The following is a 21,546-nucleotide window of genomic DNA, read 5'->3' on the forward strand; positions in this document are numbered from 1 at the left end:
AGCGCTTAGATAATATTATTCTTTTCCAGAAATGAAATAAGCGCCCCTACCTTTCAGTGCTACCCAGAAGGTGTGACACGGGCTCCTTTCTTCATCGTACTCCAGACCTTTTCAGAGCCAAGGGGATGGGACCTCCAGCCACCGGGTTCATTGACCCTCAGTCTCTGAGCTCTTAATTGCCGATGACTCTCCAGAGTTCCTTCGAGTTTATTAACCTAGGTTGGTTTCCCCACCTTGACTTTACTCTGTGAGGTAGGGATAATTCCCTTCATTTTACAGATGAAGAAACTGAGGATCCACATGGAGGGATTTGTCCCAAGTTAGTGCTGAGACTCCCAGCCCCCATGGAGGTAATTCTAGTGTCTCTTCCCCACCCTCTTTGAATTGGAGGAAGATGATTTGGGGCACCTTTAAGGCTCAGCCTCTGCTTGTGACCAAGAATCCTTCTGGGCTCATGAATCAGGGACTCCTCGCAGTCCACATGAGGTGGCTGGGGAAAAGGAAGTGGGAGACCTGTGGTTTCCTGTCCCAACCTCAGCCCAGGGAAGCTCCTGGCAGACCCTTGAGACTGAGAATGAGAGGAAACGCTTCTTCTTGGAGGATCAGGGTGTCTGAGCAGACTCTGACTCGCTGTGTGTCCTCAGGAAAATACCCGTGGCCTCTCTGAAACTCTCCGGCCAGCCATCAACCTACTGTGTGCTTTGAGGTCTATGTCTTTTCAAGGAAGAGAGCCTGGGCTGTGCTTGCAGTCTTAACCTTAAGGACAGGTCCCTGGGTGATTCAAAGCACTCAGGTTTTGGAGGTTTGATTGTGTTTGTCCTCAGAGGTCCTTGTGTCCTGAGGTCAGGTAGGAAATTCAAGCTCCCAAGCCTTAGACAGTGTTTCCAAGATCTCACAGGGAGCTTGAAAATGTCCCCTGCCCTGTAATTAAAGTCAAGATTCCCAGGGCCTTTGGAGTTAGATAGCCTGTTTTAAAGTGCTGTCACTCATGGGCTATGTGACCCTGGGCAAATCACCTCACCTCTCTGTGCCTCAGCTTCTGGGCTATACAAGAGGGAAATATTAATAATAGGGAATATTAATAATAGGCTATACAATAGGGAAATATAATATTGATAGTACCCATCTCATAGGGTTACGGTGCTCAGGACAAAACCTGGCCCATTTTGAGGGCTTCTCCAAGTGTTGACTTTTGTTTTTGGGTCAGGAGGGGATTTCACAGAGTTCTCTTAGGCTGATGTTGGGAATGTTTCCCCCACCCTAGGTACCCGGACTCTCCCAAAAGGTCGAGGAAGGAAGGCACCTTGAGATGCTCACATACAAACTGCTTCTTACTGACAAGGACTAAGAGCCAAGTCACACAAGTCCTGGCACCTGTGTCCCCATCCTTGGCATTTTAAGTTCTGCTGCAGCTGGGCTGGGAGACACCCTTGGGAGCCATCGGAGGCCACTAGGCCTGGAGTCAGGTGGAATTCCCAGCCAGCTGCACTTGTCACTTCTGGAGTGCTATTGGCCAGGAAGTAAACACCAGTGTGTTCAGAGCCAGGGCTTGTTTGTAAACACTGAGGGTGATTTTTTAGAATTCGGAGGACAAAATCCTTTTTTTTGGCCCATCCCAGCTCCAGTCCCCTTTACTTCGTATTCTTGAGATCAAGAGAGACTCCTCTTATTCCCTCCTCCACCCCACCCCCACCCCCTCATAAGCCTCAAAGGATCTTCAAGGTGTTATTTCCACAAAAATCTTCTTAGCATGTCCTTGATCTTATCTGTCTGTCTGTTCATTCCTGCCTCCCACCTTTTCTGCCTCCCTCCTTCCCTCCCTTCTTTCCTTTCTTCCTTCTCTCCCACCTGGCTTCAGGGACTTCCCGGGTGATCCAGTGCTTAAGACTCCAGGCTCCCAATGCAGGGGACACCAGTTTGATTCCTGCTTGGGGAACTAAGATCCTGCATCCTGCATGGTGCAGTCAAAAAAAATAAAAACAAAGCAAATATGGCTCCAGTAAAGCCTGCACCCTCTCTTCTACTCCTCCTCCCAAAAGATCCCCAAAAGACTCAGTTCTGTTCATCGCTCAGACCTAGGCCACAGTCTTACCAGTTACTGCCTGGTTGCTCAGTCCACAGCCCCACTGACCGACCACAGCTTGCACAGCGCCTTCCCAGGTGACATGGGTGATGCAAAGGAAAGGAAGACCAGGTCCTCATCTCAGGCAGCGAGTGCATAACAGGGAAGACGGGAAAACACAGAAAGAGACTCTAGAAAGCAGTGGAAGATGCATATCATGTAAATAGTGTACATGATGTATTTATTCATTCAACAGATATATTTATTGAGTGCCGACAAAGCGCCAGGCACTGTTCTGGGCCACAGCAGTGACCACAAGAGATAAGGTCTTTGTCTTCAAGGGCTTGACTTTCTAGCACGGTGCTGTCCCGTAGAAATAAATGTGGTGTGTCACATTGATACAAAGACATAGGTAAGGTTAACATTTTTTTTTTTACCTCACCTGTGGCTTGCGGATTCTTAACTCCCTGACCAGGGATTGAATCTGGGCCCAGAACAATGAAAACTCCTATTCCTAACCACTGGACAACCAGGAAATTCCTCGGATGAAGTTAATTTTAATAATATACCAAACCCAGGCTTTCCAAAATGTTATTTCAACATGTAATCAATGTAAAGGTGCTTTTTATTGAGATGTGATTGACAGATAACACTTTTAGGTGTACAGCATTATGCTTTGATATATGTGTATATTATAAAATGATTACCACCTACTAAGGTCAGTTACCATCCATCACCACACAGTTACCAAAATATTATTGATAAGGTATTCTGCATTCTTTTTTTCCTACCATGTCTTTGAAATTCGGTGAGTGTTTAACCCTCACTGCATGTTTCAGTTGAGACCAGCTGCATTCCAAGTGCTCAGTAGACACACGACTAATGGCTACTCTAATAGAATGATATGATTCTAGTGTGAGGAGATAGGCTTTTTTTTTTACAGTTTAAAAAATTTCAGCTTATCATAAGTGCCATGAAGAAGATAAAATGGGGAAATATAAAAGAGACTGGTCAGCATTGGGGTCTCATAGATGGAGCAGTCAGGAATGCTTTCCCTGAGAAGTGCCGTCTGAGCTGAGATCCAAATGAAAGGTAGGTACCAGCCATAGGGAGATCTGGGGGAGGGCATTCTAGGCAGGAAGTGCAGCAAGTGCAAAGGCCCTGAGGTAGGAGGTTGGTGTGTGCATGGAATACAAAGAAGGCTGGTATGACAAGAGCAGAGCAAGTGAGGAAGAGGTCAGGGGTGCATTGTTTGGTGGTTAAGTTGTGTCCAGCTCTTTGCAACCCCATGGACTGTAGCAGCCAGGCTTCTCTGTCCTTGGGATTTCCCAGGCAAGAATACTGGAGTGAGTTGCCATTTCCTTCTCCAGGGGATCTTCCCGACCCAGGGATTGAAACCACATCTCTTGTACCTCCTGCATTGGCAGGCAAGTTCTTTACCACTGAGCCAACTGGGAATCCCTCGGGGAGGTACAGGGATCTGATCACTCTGGGCCTCATGGGCCGGCATAGGGAGTTTGAAAACAGTGTTGAGAAAAGGTGAAGGAGATGATCGGTCAGGGGCCACTTCCTGGAAAAGCCTTTTTAGCTGGTGTGGAGGCAAGATCAAATTGTCCTTGATCAGCTCAGGGGTAAGAACCAGCTCCCCAATCAGTTCACTGAAAGAAGAATAAAAAAAACAACTGAGGGATAATAGATGAACTGTATTCATCTATTGCTGCTGTAGCTAATTACTACAGCCTTCAGTCAGTTCAGTTCAGTTGTTCAGTCATATCCAACTCTTTGCGACCCCATGAATCACAGCACGCCAGGCCTCCCTGTCCATCACCAACTCCCAAAGTTCACTCAAACTCATGTCCATCTAGTCGGTGATGCCATCCAGCCATCTCATCCTCTGTCGTCCCCTTCTCCTCCTGCCCCCAATCCCTCCCAGCATCAGAGGCTTTTCCAATGAGTCAACTCTTCACATCAGGTGACCACTGGAAAAACCATAGCCTTGACTAGATGGACCTTTGTTGGCAAAGCAATATCTCTGCTTTTCAATATGCTATCTAGGTTGGTTATAACTTTCCTTCCGAGGAGTAAGCGTCTTAATTTCATGGCTGCAATCACCATCTGCAGTGATTTTGGAGCCCCCAAAAATAAAGTCTGACACTATTTCCACTGTTTCCCCATCTATTTCCCATGAAGTGATGGGACCAGATGCCATGATCTTAGTTTTCTGAATGTTGAACTTTTAGCCAACTTTTTCACTCTCCTCTTTCACTTTCATCAAGAGGCTTTTTAGTTCCTCTCACTTTCTGCCATAAGGGTGGTGTCATCTGCATATCTGAGGTGACTGATATTTCTCCCGGCAATCTTGATTCCAGCTTGTGTTTCTTCCAGCCCAGCGTTTCTCATGATGTACTCTGCATAGAAATTAAATAAGCAGGGTGACAATATACAGCCTTGATGTACTCCTTTTCCTATTTGGAACCAGTCTGTTATTCCATGTCCAATTCTAACTGTTGCTTCCTGACCTGCATATAGGTTTCTCAAGAGGCAGGTCAGGTGGTCTGGTATCCCCATCTCAGTCTTACTGACTCAAAACACAAATTTATTATCATGTGGGATAATATGATACTATGAATAATGTCAATATGAAGAATACTGGATAAACTTCTGGAGGTGAAAAGTTAGAAAGGAATCTCACTTGGGTTAAAAACAGGTGTCAGGAAATTCATTCCTTCTGGCAACTTTGGGGGAGAATCCATTTCCTGGCCTTTTCCAGCTCCTGGGGGCCGCCTGCATCCCTTGGCTTGTGGCCCCTTCCTCCATCTGCAGAGTCAGTAGTGTGGCATCATCAAATCTCTGACTCTGATCTCTGCTTCTGTTACCACACTGTATGCAGGATCTTAGTTTTCTGACCAGGGATTGAACCCGCGTCTCCTGCAGTGGGATCGTGGAGTCCTAACCACTGGGTCACTAGGGAAGTCCCCCCATCATTCATCTCTGATTCTGCCCTTCGTGCCTCCCTCTTTCATGTTTAAGGGCCCTTGTGATTACATTGGGTCCACCTGTGATAACCCAGGAGCATCTCCCCAGCTCAGGGTCCCTTTTGCTGCACAAGGTCACATATTCTCAGGTTCCAGGGGGATTAGGTTGTGGACATCTCTTGGGGGCATTGTTCTGCCTCCTCCAGCCAGTTACACTTGATTGATAGGCTAATAGCACTGGGGCCCTCTGTGTGCTCAGCCTTTGTCAGGTGGGAGCAGAGAGGACTGGGGCAGGAAGAGCCTGACTCTACTTCCAGTCCATACCTGCGTGTGGGAAGGTCCTATGGCCGCTCCATCTTTCAATCACCGCTTCTGCTTCTGGCCCCACCCTTCACCTCCCCTGGTGACCTTGAATCAGCTGTATGAACACTTAAGTTATTACCTCTTATTTCCCAAGTTCAGCAGGCTTCCTGATGAAGGCGATGGGATTTAGGAACTTATTTAAAAGATGAACGGAGGCGATGCTGACATCTGGCCACCTGGGCCGGCTTGGGATGGGTTGTAGGAGGACCAGAAATCAGCAGACATATGTTTAGCACTTTCTGGGTACTGGGCACGATTCCAAATATCTACATATATTAACCATTTAATCCTCATGAAAACCTGCAGGGTAGATATTACACTATCTTCTTCATTTCCAAGGCACCCAAAGATTGAATAGCTTGTCCAAGATCAGCTAGTAAATGGCAGAAATTAAATTCATGCCCAGGTCAACAGGCTCCAGTATCCATGCTTTAAGCAAGCATTCTATATAGTTAATGGTTTTACAAGATACCTGTGTTTTTGGCAACAGCTTTATTGAATATAATTCACATACCATACAGTTCACCCATTCAGAGCATACGATTCAATGTTTTTTTAGTTTTTTCCCAGACTTGTGTTAGTCAGTTTTAGAACATTTTCATTACTCCAGAAAGAAAACCCAGGCCCATTAACAGTCGTCCCTTATTCTCCACCAACCCTTCTGCCCCTGCCAAGCTGCCAGTATACTTTCTGTATCTGTGGATTTTGTATGTCCATCTGTATCGTGGACATTTCCCATCAACGGAGTTACACATTGAGTGACCATTTGCGTCTGGCTGCTTTCGCTCAGCATCATATTTTCAAGCTTCATCAAAGTTGCAGCCTGTGTCAATGCTTCATTCCTTTTGTCTGAATTACATTCCGTTGTGCGGATACACCACATTTTATGTACCTGCTCATCAACTGATGGACGTTTGAGTTGGTTCTGCCTTTCGGCAATTATGAGTAATGCTGCTGTGAAGGTTCATATACATGTTTCTGTGTGGACACATGTTTTCATTTCTCAGACCCTACAAGTGGAATGGATGGGTCATATGGTAACTATGTTTAACTTATTGAGGAACTGCCAGACTGTTTTCCACAGTGGTTGCGCCATTTTACATTCTTACCAGTGATGCAGGGGGGGTTCCAGTTTCTTCACATCCTTGCCAACACTTGTTATTATCTGTTTCTCTGATTACAGCATTTCTCTGATTACAGTCATCCACAAAACTATTTAATAGGCATCTTGTTTATCCTCACATTCAACTAGTAAGCCTTTATTTTTTTTTACTGAAACATAGTTAACACACAATATTATATATTAGTCTCAAGTGTGCAGTGTAGTGATTTGACATTTACATATACAATGAAATGATCTCATGATAAGTCTAGGAACCATCTGTCCCCATGCAAAGTTATTACAATACTATTGACTGTATTCCTTATGCTATATATTACATCCTCGTGCCTTATTTATTTTGTAACTGGAGGTTTGTACCTCTTAACCCCTTTCACGTATTTCACTCCCTCTCCAGTCCCCTCCCTTCTGGCAACCACCTGTTGGTTCTCTGTATCTATGTTGCTTTGTAGGTTCTGCAAATAACTGCAATCGTATGGTATTTGTCTTTCTCTAACTCATTGCACTTAGCATCATACCCTCTAGGTCCATCGGTGTCACAGATGGCAAGATTTCATTGTTTCTTACAGCTCAGTAATATTCCATTGTGTAAATAGACCTTGTCTTCTTTATCCACTCATCTATCAGTGGACACTCAGGTTGCTTCCAGATCTTGATTGTAAATAATGTTACTGTAAACAGAGGGGTGCACATATCTTTTCAAATTAGTGTTTTTGTTTTCTTCACTGTGAGCCTTAATATTAGGGCTCCCCAGCTAAGGGAAGCTGAGGCTCAGAGTTCTAAAGTTAGTTGCTCAAGGCTACTTGAAGAGGTGCCTGTTTCAGGTATAGTAGGAGCTTCAGGGCCAGGGAGCATCCCTGGGATCTTTGCAGCCCTCTCTGCCTCTTGGAAAGAGGTGTGTCCTGCTGGGATGGATCAAGGATGTGACCTCCCCAGAGGGCAGGTACATTCAGGCCCCTGTAGCTTGGCGCTGCCCCTCCATCCTCTGTCTCCTGTCTGGGTTGTTGAAAGGTGCAAATCCAATGCCATGGTTGTCTTCAGGCAGTTCTAACCTGCCTGGGTCCTAACAGTGTAAGTGCGGGCTTGGCCCAGAGGAAGGGCGCCTTCTAGTTTTTGTGACGTTGCCTTGTGGGCTGGTGATGCCTGAACTGCTCACCTGCTGATGCCTGGTTCTCGTGGAGAAGGGGACAACCCCAGAGCTCCAGCATCTCTGAGCTGCTCCTGAGTGTCAGGGTTGGGTGGGTAAGGCTGCTGCCCTGGGCAGGCAGTGAGTGACCCACACCGGCCCCTCGCCCTTGCAGGAGCTGGAGCTGGTGGAGGACGTGTGGCGAGGGGAAGCACAAGACCTCCTTTCTCAGATTGCCCAGCTGCAGGAGGAGAACAAGCAGCTCATGACCAACCTCTCCCACAAGGACGTCAGCTTCTCCGAGGAGGAGTTCCAGAAACATGAAGGTAAGAGCGAGGGGCTGGCGTGGGAGGTGAGGGGAAAGGCTCTTCCCATCGTCATCACCAGCATCACCAGTGAGTCCTGAGGACGGTCCCCTGAGGATGTGTCTCATGTCACGTGCATTTGCACCATCACATGCCAGGCGTGCATGCTCAGTCGCGTCCGGCTCTTTGCGACTCTATGGACTGTTGCCCACCAGGCTCCTCTGTCCATGGGATTTCCCAGGCAAGAATACTGGAGTGGGTGGCCATTTTCTCCTTCAGGGGATCTTGCCAGACCAGGGATCAAACCTGCGTCTCCTGCATTGTCAGGCGGGTTATTTACTGCTGTGCCACTGAGGAAGCCATTCCCGCCTCTGCCCGAGAGAAAGTGTGTAGCCTGGTTTACAGGTGATGAAACTGAGAGGTTCATTTAATAAATTGTTAGAGGTTCCTCACTTTTCCAGACTCTTTTCTAGGCACTGGGGATACACCTTGGACAAGACAAAACCCCAGCCCTCGTGAACCTTCTGTTCTAGTGCAAAAGAGATAGATGATAAATATGTAAACAGATAACACAGTCCTGATTTTGATCCAGGTTGTGGAAGAACTGGAAAGGAAGGTGGGTGGAATATGATAGAGTTGATTTGGTGGGGAGCTTTTTTAGATACAGTGATCAAGGAGGGCCTCTCTGATAAGGTGACATCTGAGCCCTAGTTAAGTCATGAAGCTGTGTAAATGTCTCAGGGGGAAAGAAGGTACAAAGGCCCTGGGGCATGACTCTTTATGAAAAGCCAAGGAGATCAGCATCACAGAAGATGATCAAGGTCAAAGGTGGTTAGAGATGAAGTCAGAAGGGCCAGCAGGGATCAGATCACATAGCCCCTTAGAGACCTAGATTTGGATTTTATTCTGAGTGTACTAGGAAGAGATTTGAGGTACATGTCATGGGCACACGTTTAACAATGAGCAAACCAGGATGGCCACCCAGATCTTAATGGCGCTGGAGCACCCCAGCTGTCATTCATCCTACTAACAGTTATCTAGAACCTTCACTCCAGGCCCTCTGCTGGTGCTGGGGAAGCAAACACAGAAAGATCTGGTCTGGTCCCTGATGAGCTGCCTCAGCTTAGGGCACTTGAGATCTTTAGTTACAGCAGGCAAACTCTTAGCTGTAGCATATCTAATCTAGTCCCCGGAAAAGGGATCAAACCTGGGCCCCCTGCATTAGGAGCTTGAAGTCTTAGCCCCTGGACCACCAGGGAAGTCCTAGACCCATCTCTTTAGTCTGAGTAAACTCCTTGGGTCCTGACACAAACCCCTCCTCATGTTTGTTATGAAGGGGAATGGACTTCCAGGGAGGAGACCTGAAGTTCAGAGGTTACAACTCTTGTGAGTACAAAGTACCGCACTATATAAGGACTGTAGGGACCAAGGAGAAAGGAAATGTTTGATCCAGGTGCTGCCGTCCTCTTTTCCATGGGTTTCCTTTGTTGAGACATGAACAGTGCAGTGAAAACAAAAGTCTTAGCAGTAATAAGCATTGGTGCTCAAGGCATGCTAACCAGGGGTGATTCCTAACCTGATAGTTACCTGCTGAGTGACCTTGCTCAAGTCATTTGACCTTGGTGTGCCTAAGTGCCCCATGTGAAAATGGGGCAGATAACCCTGTCTCTCTAATCAGATTGTTGTGAGGATTAAATGAATTAATACATGTAAACTGCTTAAAATAGTACCTGGTGCCCACACTTTGAAAGTTTTTAACTATTGTCACTATGAGCTATTGTTATCCAGTCTCCTTTTTGAAAAAGAGGAAGAAAACAGGCTGAGGAGGTACAGCCTTCCTCTTCGCGGCTTAATAATATTCCCTTGTCTGTTTGGACCACGTTTTGTTTTTATCCATGCCTCCACCTACGGACGCGGGGTTGTTTCCAACTTTCGGCTGTTGTAAAGAGTGCCACTGTGAAGGCTGTGGTGTATGTTTTATGTGGACATAATCTTTTGGTGTTTTTTGTTTTCTTTTAAATATATTGTGGCTGTCCTGTGTCTTCATTGCCACACTCAGGCTTCTCTAGCTGGGGCATTTGGGCTCTTAGTTCCCCCACCAGGGATGGAACCGAGGTCCCCTGCATTGGGAGCGTGGAGTCTTATCTATGAGACCACCAGGGAAGTCCCTGTTTGCGGTGCTTTGAGAGGTATATACCTCGAAGTGGAATTGCTGCAGCCTGTGGTAACTGTTGAACTTCATGAGGCACCCTTAGCCATCTTTTGGTTTGTGACATTTCTAGAGGTCACCCAGCGGGGTCCAGGGGTGATGTGAGAACTCCCTTGCCTGCCCCAGTGATGCCCCAGAGGCCTCAGGTCTGCCAGCTGTGGGTCCCAACACCCGGAGCTGCTTTCTTGCGGCTCGTTGCATCTGTGTGTACGCGGCACCCTCCGTGTGGGAGGGATGTGCCTCGGCTCTCCGCATCCCTGCTGGGCTCTTCATCAGACAGCCCACACAGGTGCCATCTGAGACGCACTTAATTGGCATCTCGCGTGGGTCCAGCTCCCGGGACTGAGCTCAGGGAGGCTTGGATATTCTGCATGGCTGCAGCCCCCACCCAAGTGGAGAAACTGGGCAGATGCCAGGCATGCCTCTCACGGTTATTTTTATTTTGCACGCGAAGCCGTGGGAACGCAACAGGGACAAGAGCATTTCTTCCACCTGGGAGAGGAACAGACACAGGACATAGGGTTCCTGGGGAGAGGTGCTCCCATGAAGTTAGACTATGTGTCCGGCACCACTTGGGACAAACTAGAGATAAAGGGGATGAGGGGGGTGGTGTGCCTGCTTAGAAGAGCCGGCCCTGGAACTTGCCTGGTGGTGCAGTGGTTGAGACTCTGGCTTCCATGGGTGGGGGTGTGTGTTCGAGTCCTAGTTGCAGAACGAAGATCCCACATGCCAGGCAGGACAGCCAAAAAATAATTTTTAAAAAACACTATGGAAAGAAAAAAAGAGGGCTTCCCTGTCGGCTCAGGGATAAAGAATCCACCTACCAATTTAGGAGACGCAGGTTCCATCCCTGATCCAGGAGAATCCCACATGCTGCGGAGCAACTAAGCCACAACTGCTGAGCCTGTGCTTTAGAGCCTGGGAGCTGCAACTGAGCTGCTGAGCTCGTGCCCTGAGACTGCCGAAGCCCATGCTCTGCAGCAAGAGAAGCCGCCGCAGTGAGAAGCCCAAGCACCGCAGCTGGAGAGGAACCCCTGCTCCCTGCTACTAGAGAAAAGTCCACACAGCCAGGAGACCCAGCACAGCCCAAATAAATGAATAAATAAAATCATTAAGAAGGAAAAACAAAACAAAAATAAGAGCCCACCCTGCCTGGAACAGTACTGCTTGCCCAGCCATTGATACTGGGCGCTGGGCTCAGAGCACCCCTCAGTCTCTTCTCTCCAGCTCCCCAAAAGTCTCCAGATGAAAAAGCACTTCGCTGCCTCTTGTATTTGGAAACCGTCCCATCAGTGCTTGGAAACTACTAGTTAGCACATGCTGAGATGAATTACAGATATGGAAGCGATGGGACTGAGGGGCGGGGGTGCAAAACTATGCTCAGGCCTCTGGAGAAAAACTCCTGGGCTCTGGACAAACAACTCTTGTCACTAGGAGAGGCTGAAGACTGACCACTTAGCCATTTTCTGAAGGGAAGCTGAGAACAGCACTGTTCAAAAAAAAATATATAAGGCAATATTCTGGTTACTCTTTGAATCATGAACATCTTTTCCCTTTTACCAAAAAATGTAGGCAAGTCACAGATATGATTATAATTTTTCTAGGGGTGGCATTTAAAAAAGTAAAACGGTGAAAGTAATTCTATTAATATTTTTATTTAAACCAAAAAGTAAAAAGGTGAAAGTAATTCTATTAATATTTTTATTTAAACCAATAGGTCCAAGGTATCATCCTTCAACATGTAATCAATTTAAAAAAATCATCAGTAGAGGAATTCCGAGGTGGTCCAGTGCTTAGGACTCCACGCTTTCACTGCCAAGGGTCTGGGTTCAGTACTAGTCAGGGAACCAAGATCCTGCAAACTGCATGATGCACCCAAATCAATAAATAATTATCATAGGATATTTTGCATATTTTTCATATTAAGTCTTTGAAATTTGGTAGCTTATTTATTTATATATAATGTTATATTATATGTTGTTGTCGATGTTAAGTTGCAAAATTGTGTCTGACTCTTTGTGACCCCATGGACTGTAGCGCACCCGGCTCTTCTGTCCAGAGGATTTTCCAGGCAAGAGTACTGGAGTGGGTTGCCATTTCCCTCTCCAATATACATATATGTTTTGTTTTTATTTATTTATTTTTGACTGCGCTGGGTCTTCAGTGCTGTGCTAAGGCTTTCTCTAGTTGCTCTGAATGGGGGCTACTCTTGTTGCAGAGCACAGGCTCTAGGAATGCCGGCTCAGTAGTTGTGGCTTGCAGGCCCTAGAGCTTGGGCTCAGGAAGTAGTTGTGGGACGCGGGCTTAGTTACTCCGTGGCAGGTGGGATCCTCCCAGACCAGGGATTAAACCTGTGTCCCCTGCATTGGCAAATGGATTCTTATCCACTGCACCACCAGGAAAGTCTTATATATGTTTTGTTGTAGTAATCTGCACATAATATTTATCATCTTAACCATCTTCCCCAGTATACAGTTCAGCTAGGTCTAGTACATTCACATTGTGCAGCCAGAACTCCAGAGCTCATCTCATCTTGCAGATCTAAAACTCTGTCCTGTTAAATGATAACTCTCCATTCCTCCCTCCCCTAGCCCCTGGCAACTGGCATTCTACTTTCTGTCTCTATAATTTTGTCTAATTCAGGTATCTCACAGAAGTTGAATCACGCGATATCTGTCTTTTTGCGACTGGTTTACTTCACTGAGCGTAAATGTCCTTGACTTTCATCCATGTTGTATGTGTCAGAATTTCCTTCCTTTTTAATGCAGAATAATATCCCATTGTATGGACAGACCACACTTTGTGGATCCACCCATCCGTTGATGGCTGATGTGTATTTTACATACAGCAGTTTGAGGGGTGATAAAGTGGTTGCAAGAGTGTGGAACCTGGAACCAGGCTACCTGAGTTTCAATCCTGGTTGTTGTTGTTCAGTTGCTAAGTTGTGTCTGACTCTTTGTGACCCCATGGACTACAGCACACCAGGCTCCTGTGTCCTCCGCTGTCTCCCAGAGTTTGCTCAAATTCATGTCATTAAGTCAGTGATGCTATCTAACCATCTCATCCTCTGCGGCCCCCTTCTCCTTTTGCTTTCAATCTTTCCCAGCATCAGAGTCTTTTCCAACGAGTTGGACCTTCACATCAGGTGACCAAAGTATTGGAGCTTCATCTTCAACATCAGTCCTTCCAATGAATGTTCAGGGTTGTTTTCCTTTAGGATTGACTGGTTTGATCTCCTTGAAGTCCAAGGGACTCTCAAGAGTCTTCTCCAGCACCACAGTTTGAAAGCATCACTTCTTCGGTGCTCAGCCTTCTTTATGGTCCAACTCTCACATCCATACACGACTACTGGAAAAACCATAGCGTTGACTAGATGGATCTTTGTTGGCAAAGTGATGTCTCTGCTCTTTAATACGCTGTCTAGAATCCTGAACAGTGCCTGAATTCTGAATCCTGGTGGTGCCGCTCATCAGCTGTGTGACCTTGTGTAAGTTCACTAACTACTGTGCACCACAGTTTCAGCTGTACAGTGGGAACAGCAGGATTCCTACTTTGTAAAGTATTCTGAGGATAGAATGAGCTAAGCTCTGTTTATATCAGCATCTTCTATAAGGAGACCCTGAGACGAGGATGTTCCTCTGCAGGTGACTTAAGGAAGTGCCCCGTAGACAAGACTATTGGGGAAAGTGGAGGGATCCAAATAAAGTCCGTGCAGGGCAGCGAGCTCTGGAGTGTAAGTTACACCCAAGAGTTCCCTGCCCTTAGGCACAAGGGTGCACTTTCTTTTTTTAAATATTTGTATGCACTGGGTCTTAGTTTCCGCATTTGGGATCTTTGATATTCATTGCAGCATGCAGGATCTTTAGTTGCGGCATGTAGGATCTAGTTCATTGACCAGGGATCGAACCCAGGCCCCCTGCATTGCGAATATGGAGTCTTAGCCACTAGAGAACCAGGGAAGTCCCCTGAATGTCTCGTTAATTTAGCTCCCAGAGTCTTGAATTGCTGGGTGACTTAAATAATTGCTCAGATGGTAAAGAATCCTTTACCAAGGCAGCAGGCACAGGAGACGTAGGTTGGATCCCTGGGTTGGGAAGATTCCCTGGAGAAGGAAATGACAACCCACTCCAGTATTCTTGCCTGGGAAATCCCATGGGCAGAGGAGTCTGGCGGGCCACAGTCCACAGGGTCACAAAAAGTTGGACACGACTGAGGGAGTAACAACACGACTCCCGGCTTTTACCTATGTCTGTGAGTCTCTTCAAAACACTTAACCTTTTAGTTTTTCAAACCACTTCTCCAGCACTCTGGGACTCTGTCTTAGCAGAGCGTTTGGAGCAGGGAGAATTGGCGTTTCTCTTTTATAGATAAAATGACACTTGGAGACACTCACTCTGTGCCAGGCCTGTTGTGAGTACTTCACGTGGATTAACAGATGCAGCCTCACAAGAGTCCCCCAGATGGGGCCACCCCATGACCCCCATTTGCAAGAAAACAGGCACCAGGTCAGCTGCGAATGAGTCCAAGTAAGCTAGCCCCAGACTCCCAGCCCTTGACCATTTGTTCTCTGACTGCTCTATCCTACGGCCACCAACACCCATGAAGGCGATGGATGGCGAGTTCCCTGGTGGCTAGTGGTTAGGATTCTGGACCTTCACTGCCATGGCCCGGGTTCAATCCCCAGCCTGGGAACTGAGATCCTGCAAGCCATGCAGTGTGGCCAAAAAGGAAAAATCCTTCCTTTGGGAATTCCCTGGTGGTCCAGTGGTTAAGGACGGGCTGCTTTCACTCTGGTGGCCTAAGTTCAGTCCCTAGTTGGGGAACTCAGATGTAGGTGGGTCCCAAATACAGATTTCCTTTCTCTGGACCTCGTGCTTCCCTGCCGCCATCCCACTTGAGTTCTACTCATCTGATTTCTCCTGAGTGGAATGTGCCCCGCCAAGGATTAAATTGATTGAGCTAAGCCCCTGATACTCCTGCCCCGGGGCTTTGCAGGATGGGGGCTCACAGAGCAGACAGCAAATGTTTCTGTGGCTTTTTCACAGACTGCCTGCACCTGATTTTAGCCCCCCCTCCCCTACACAGACAGAGATACACACACACACACACACACACACACACACACACGCTCTTGCATTGTGTCTAAGGTGTGGTTTTTCTGGAAATGTTAGTCATGGCTTCTTGTTCCACTACCCCAGGCGGCCCAGGTCTCACCTCACAGCAGTTGCCCAGGAGTTTTGAGAGAGGGATACCCAGTGCCCAGAACCTTCAGATGGCCCTGTGATTCCCCATCAGCAGTCTGGGGGCCTGACAGTCAGGACTCCAGCTGAAGAGTATCCTTTGAGGAGCAGAGAGTGTCTGGAGAAATAACTGATTTTATCAGTTTCAAACGGAGCTGGTAGTCACTACTTTTCACTGCTTGTAGCATTCCATTGCCTGTTACTCAAGGTTTATCTCTTCATCCTACTATTCATTCATCAACAGATGGACATTTTGGCAGTTTCCAGTTTGGGGCTATTACAAATGATGCTGCTATGAACATTTTAAAAATATTTATTTATTTAGCTGTTCCAGGTCTTAGTTGCAGCATGCAAATTCTTTGCTGCGAAATGGAAATGTGAGATCTAGTTCCTTGACCAGGGATCCAACCCACGCCACCAGCATTGGGAGTGCAGAGTCTTAGCCACTGGACCACCAGGGAAATCCCTGCCGATGGTTTAAGCAGGGGAGGGAAGCAGACTCACCTGCTGGTCCCTCTCGCCCCTCTCTAGGCATGTCAGAGCGGGAGCGGCAGGTGATGAAGAAGCTGAAGGAGGTGGTGGACAAACAGCGAGATGAGATCCGTGCCAAGGATCGGGAGCTGGGGCTGAAGAATGAGGATGTTGAGGCGGTAAGTGCTGAGCCCCACTTGCCATGTCCACCCCTGGCCGGTAGGTACCAGCAAGGGACTCCATCCTCCCCTCCAAAAGCTCCCCTTCTCCCGCTCGGTCTCACTCCATGGGCTCCATGATGTAGGGATCCTGCCCGTGGCTTGGTGGGCCCAGCCCTGAAACAGTCACCATGGGTAGGCCCCTCAGCCAAATCTTCAGTGGAACAGTAGGAAGGAATGTGGCAATGCCCAGTGACCTGACTGTTGACACACACTGAGGAAGTTCCAGGGCCTGGTCAGCCTTTTTCTGATCCTGAGGCTTCCTCCAGTTCACCCCTTTCATGCCCTGGCATTGTCCCGGCCCCTCCAAAACCTATACTTTGTCTCTGCTTAAATTAAAAAAAGACACCACTTTCTCAAGGCGTGTTACTTCCATCTGTTGGAAAATTGTCATAATATACTAACAAGACACTTATCTTCCACCTGTCATAAAATTATCATAGTAAATATATAAACTGCCCATCTCTGGCATCAACAGAGTTGTAAGAATGTGAACAAATTTCAAGCAAATCAAAGCATGTACAGTATAAATGGCATGCCTGTAGACGGTTTGCCCTTGTTCAGTGCACAACATGAGCTACTGTATGTGGCAGCCTCGTCCAGCGGGCTTCCTCTCTCTACAGCTGCAGCAGCAGCAGACCCGGCTGATGAAAATCAACCACGACCTCCGGCATCGTGTCACAGTGGTAGAGGCCCAGGGGAAGGCTCTGATTGAACAGAAGGTAGAACTGGAGGCAGATCTGCAAACCAAGGAGCAGGAGATGGGCAGCCTGCGGGCGGAACTTGGGAAGCTGCGAGAGAGGCTGCAAGGCGAACTCAACCAAAATGGAGAGGAGGAGCCTGTGGTGAGTGGGAAGCTGATCTCTGTATGCTGGCTCGAGGTGGGCCAGGCTGCCTTGCTTTCACCAATACACTTGAGGGAAATGGGAGGCCAAGAGAGAGCCAGCTTCTGGCCAGGAGACACACAGCTGGGCAGAGGTAGTGCTGCGCCTGGAACCCAGGACTCCCAGCATTCTAGCTGGGATAATAGCATTCTAGCTATTCTAGGATATCTAGCTCGCTAGTGGTTACTGGGCATCTGCTGTTCATTCATTCATTCAAATAATTATTGACTATGTTGTAGGCATGGGGAATGAAATGGAGACCTGGTTCCTGTCCACATGGGGCTTACAGCCAGTATGAGAGACAGGCGTTAGACAGATAATCACATAATATACCATGTGTGCATGCCTGCTGTCGCTTCAGTTGTGTCCGACTGTTTGCGACCCTATGAACTGTAGCTCACCAGGCTTTTCTGTCCTTGGGATTCTCCAGGCAAGAATACTGGAGTGGGTTGCCATGCCCTCCTCTAGGGGATCTTTCCGGCCTAGGGGTTGAGCCTGCGCTTCCTTCCTCTCCTGCAATTGCAAGCAGGTTCTTTACTCACTGAGCCACCTGAGAAGCCCTAATATACCATATGACCCAGCAGTTCTACTTCTAGGTATACGTCCAAGAAAACTGAAGATTTGTGTCCACCTAAAGGCTTGTACACCGGGATTTCCCTGACGGTCCAGTGGTTGGGAGAATGCCTTCCAATGCAGGAGATAATGCAGGGATCGATCCCTGGTCAGGGGATTGAGGTTCCACACACCGCAGGGCATCTAAACCTGTGTGCTGCAACTACTGAGCCTGCGTGCTCTGGAGCCCATGTGCCACAACTAAAGAAACCCGTGTGCTGCGTCTGAGACCCAACACAGCCGAATAAAGGGATATAGTTTTAGAAAGACCTGTACACACGTGTCCATAGCAGCTCTAGTCTCAACAGCCAAAAGGTGGAAACCACCTACATGTCCGTCAGCTGGTGACTAGATGAACAAAACATGGTCTGTCCAGATCGTGGAATAGTATTCAGCCATAAAAAGGAATGGAGTACTGAGACATGCTGCAATTCGGATGAGCCTCAGAAACATGCTAAGTGAAAGTAGCCAGACAAAAGGCCACATGGTGTATGAGTCATTTGTTTGAAATGTCCAGAATAGGCAAATCCATAGAGAGAGAAGGAAGACTGATGGTTGCAGAGACTGGGAGAGGGGAGAATGAGGTGTGACTTCTAATGGGTACAGGGTTTCTTTTGAGGGCGATGGAAATGTTTCTGGAATTAGATAATGGTGATAGTTGCACAGCCTTGAATGCACTAAATGTATTCTGATTTTTATACTTCAAAAGAGTGGATTTTATGGTATGTGAATTATATCCCAAAAGGCAAACCAGCGATTTATGTTAAAGGAGAGCCACAGTGCCAGAATGCCCCAACTGCATGGACTCTAGAGCCAGTCTGCTTCGGTTCATATCTACTCTATTCCGCAATTATTTAGCCTCTTCGCATCTCAGTTTTCTCACCTCTAAAATGGGAATACTAGGGAGTTCCCTGGTGGCCTTGTGGTTAGGATTTGGCACTTTCATTGCAGTGGCCTGAGTTCAATTCCCGCTCAGGAAACTGAGATCTTATAAGTCACATGGTTTGGCCAAAAAAAAAAAGGGAATGCTAATAAGAGTACTTACTCTAGATTGCTATTATGAGAATTAAATGAGTTAGTTCATTGAGAGTGTTAGCTGTTATTATTACCATGATAGTTTGAGGGAGTCAAAAGGCTTTGCCAAGGAGGGGATGGAAAGAATGAGAGTGAACTAGGTGAAGGCGGGTGGCTGTACAAAGGCCCTGTGGTAGGGGAAATTGCAGTGCAGTCAAGGAAGAATGAGAAAGAAAGGGTGAGGGACTTCCCTGGTGGTCCAGTGGTTAGGACTCTGCCCTTCAAATGCAAGGGGCAAGGGTTCAATCCCTGGTCAGGGAAGTAAGAGCCCACATACCACATGGCGCAGCCAAAAAAAAAAAAAGAAGGTCAGGATGGCTGGTATGCAAGCTGACGGGGAGGGAGAGGGTCTGAATGAGGTCAGAGAGGTTGGCAGGGGCCAGTGCTACAGAGTGGAGTTTGGCTTTTATCTGCAAGCACTGTGCTGGGCACTGTGGAGGTTTGAGGAGCTTACAGCCCAGTGCAGGAGAAAGTCTTGGACCCCAGCAGCCACACTCAAGGTGGGACGGGAGTGTCTTTGCACTAAGAAGCTGTCTCAGTCTGGTTCCCTCGAGGCAGAGCTTGAAAAGAGAAATGTGGGCAAGAGGTTAACTGGGGAGGTGATTGATCGCAAAGACCAGAGAACTGCAACAGGGAAGGAGGAAAAGGGAATTTGAGGGTGTGTCACTGAGGTCGCCACGGGGAAGCTCAGTCCCTCTGGGACCTCAGAGAAGACCTCCCAGAACAGTCTTTCTGGAGGAGAAAGTCCTAGAGCAGTGATCTACAAATGCCTGTCCCCAGTTACTAAGGGGAGGTGGGGTCCCCAGGGGTGTTATCCCTCCCAGTACTCCCAGGCAGAACTTGTGGAGCAGAAACGGGGGGAAATGGAAAGACAGGGCACTTCCCTGGTGGTCCAGTGGCTAAGATTCCAAGCTCCCAATCCAGGGGGCCTGAGTTTGATCCCTGCTCAGGGAACTAGATCCTGCATGCTGCAACTAAGATCCCACATGTGGCAACTAACACCCAGTGCAGCCACATAAATAAATGAAGTAAATATTAAAAAAAAAAAAAATGGAAAGACATCTGGTGTGTGCTTGAGGTAGGGCTCTGTCCACATGAATGGAACCACACCACAGCTGCAGCGGAAATCCGGGTGGGCCCAGTATGTGACCCAGGGCACCAAAGGTATCTCCCACGTAGATGTGCCGCTAGGATATTCCAGGAACATAGAGATGGGGCAGTTAATCCTGATGGGGGTGGCATGGAGTTTCATGGACCAGCTGTTGCTTCAGCTGAATGTCAGTGATAATAATGCTAAGATGTTAATAGACAGATGCAGAAAATGGATATACTGTTTCAGAGAAGTGTAATGAACTGTTAGAGAAAAGCTCAGAGCTTCCCATTTCTTCCAGTATGTATTTTTTGACTTTCCAGTTTGCAGGCACTGTGCTGGTCTCTTGGGTTCCAGGTGAGGGAGGTAAAATAGATGAGCTTTCTTGAGGCTGGCTCAAGTCCCAGCAAAGTCATTAAGTGTCTTGTGAATTTGGGCCATACACTCCTAGGTTCTTTGAAGGACGAGAACCTCTGAGATACAGATAGGGAGGAAGAGAGAGAAGTCTTAAAAGGGAAACTGGAGTAGAATCTTCTTTTGGCTACAGGTGACAAGAGCTTAACTTAAAATGGTTCAAGGATTAAAAAAAAAAAGGAATTTGGGACTGTGTAAGTAAAAGCTTTGAGTTAATGATGGCTTTAGGTATAGCTGGTTCCAGGTGCCCTGATGACGCTGGCAGGAATTTGCTTCAGCCCTTCTCTCTGTGTTGGTGTCATTCTCAAGCAGCCTCTTGCCTTATAGTGGCCCCTAGTACTCAACCAGCTTTGCAACCCCAGTGGAAAGAAATTGCTTCTTTCTCAAATTCTCATCAAAAGTCTCAGGAACCTTCTCATGACCTCACCTAAATCAATCATTGTGGTCTGAGGTCTAGATTATACATGTTGTCCATTTCTGAGCACATAGCTATCCATGATGGTACCAATCTAAGCCACATGCACGGAGAGTAGGAAAGAGGAGTTGCTCCAGAGGAAAACTGCCGTGACTCAGCCCAGAGATGTGCAGGCCAGGCAGGACAGCTGCTGTTGTCAGTGTCAGAGAGTCAGGGTTAAGAATGCCACACACAAAACTCTGAGCAGTGAAGGATGTGGATTCTTTCACAGGGTTTCAGCAGGGGAGTGGCAGGATCAGCTCTGAGTTTATATGGAGGACAGTTGAGCAAGGAGACGATGGCAGCCATGGCTGTCGGGAGCCCTTTGCAGTAATCCAGGCAAGAAAGGGGAGGGCTGGACCAAGCTGATAGCCTTGGGATGGAGGGGAGGAGCCAGCAGGCGAAGCTTGGGGTGGTCACTCCCTCCTACCTCCCCTGGGTACCCCTTTCAGCCTCCTGAGCCCCACGGGAGCTCAGGCTGTGTCTCTGGCTGGTCCAAACCTGGGTCCTGAGGACATCACCCCTAGCCACAAGACTCTGAGCCCTGCTCCGGATCTCTTTCGGACAAGGACACTTCACACTCCTTGGCCTGGCTGCCAGTAGGTTTCAGTTTCCTTTCTGGCTCCATGGAGGTGGGGCAGAAACAGGAGTAAAATCCATTAGCAGTTATGACTAACGCACTAAGCTTCTCTGCAGCGTCTGTTCCTGAACTCAGGGCATCTTCTGGGGGCTTGACACCATCCCTTGGAGCTGAGTGGCGTTCAGGATGCTTGTCACTCAAACAGGGAAGCTGCAGGTAGTGGTGGCTTTGTCACCTGCTGCCGTGTGACTTGGGGCCCGTCCGTCTCTTTGGTAATAGGTTCTTATCTGACAAATGAGGGACATGAACTTGACTTGATTCGGTAGATCTAAAAGTTAGCATGGCTGGC

At 47.7% G+C, this 21,546-nt stretch overlaps 1 protein-coding gene across 4 annotated transcripts in view; it reads left to right on the forward strand.

Annotated features, from left to right (window-relative positions):
• The window catches only part of RILPL1 (Rab interacting lysosomal protein like 1), a 41,915-nt gene that overhangs the window by 1,407 nt on the left and 18,962 nt on the right, over positions 1 to 21,546 (forward strand). For all 4 annotated transcript variants that reach the window (XR_011249928.1, XM_069557679.1, XM_069557681.1 and 1 more), the window contains exons 2-4: positions 7,822 to 7,972; positions 15,932 to 16,050; positions 16,713 to 16,934. Coding sequence is in view for 3 of the 4 variants with exons in the window: in XM_069557679.1 (XP_069413780.1) it covers positions 7,822 to 7,972; positions 15,932 to 16,050; positions 16,713 to 16,934 (492 nt within the window). In the remaining variant the exon portion in view is untranslated. The remainder of the gene's footprint in view (positions 1 to 7,821; positions 7,973 to 15,931; positions 16,051 to 16,712; positions 16,935 to 21,546) is intronic.

The sequence above is a fragment of the Ovis canadensis genome, chromosome 17 (assembly GCF_042477335.2).
Source record: "Ovis canadensis isolate MfBH-ARS-UI-01 breed Bighorn chromosome 17, ARS-UI_OviCan_v2, whole genome shotgun sequence".
Lineage (NCBI taxonomy): Eukaryota > Metazoa > Chordata > Mammalia > Artiodactyla > Bovidae > Ovis > Ovis canadensis.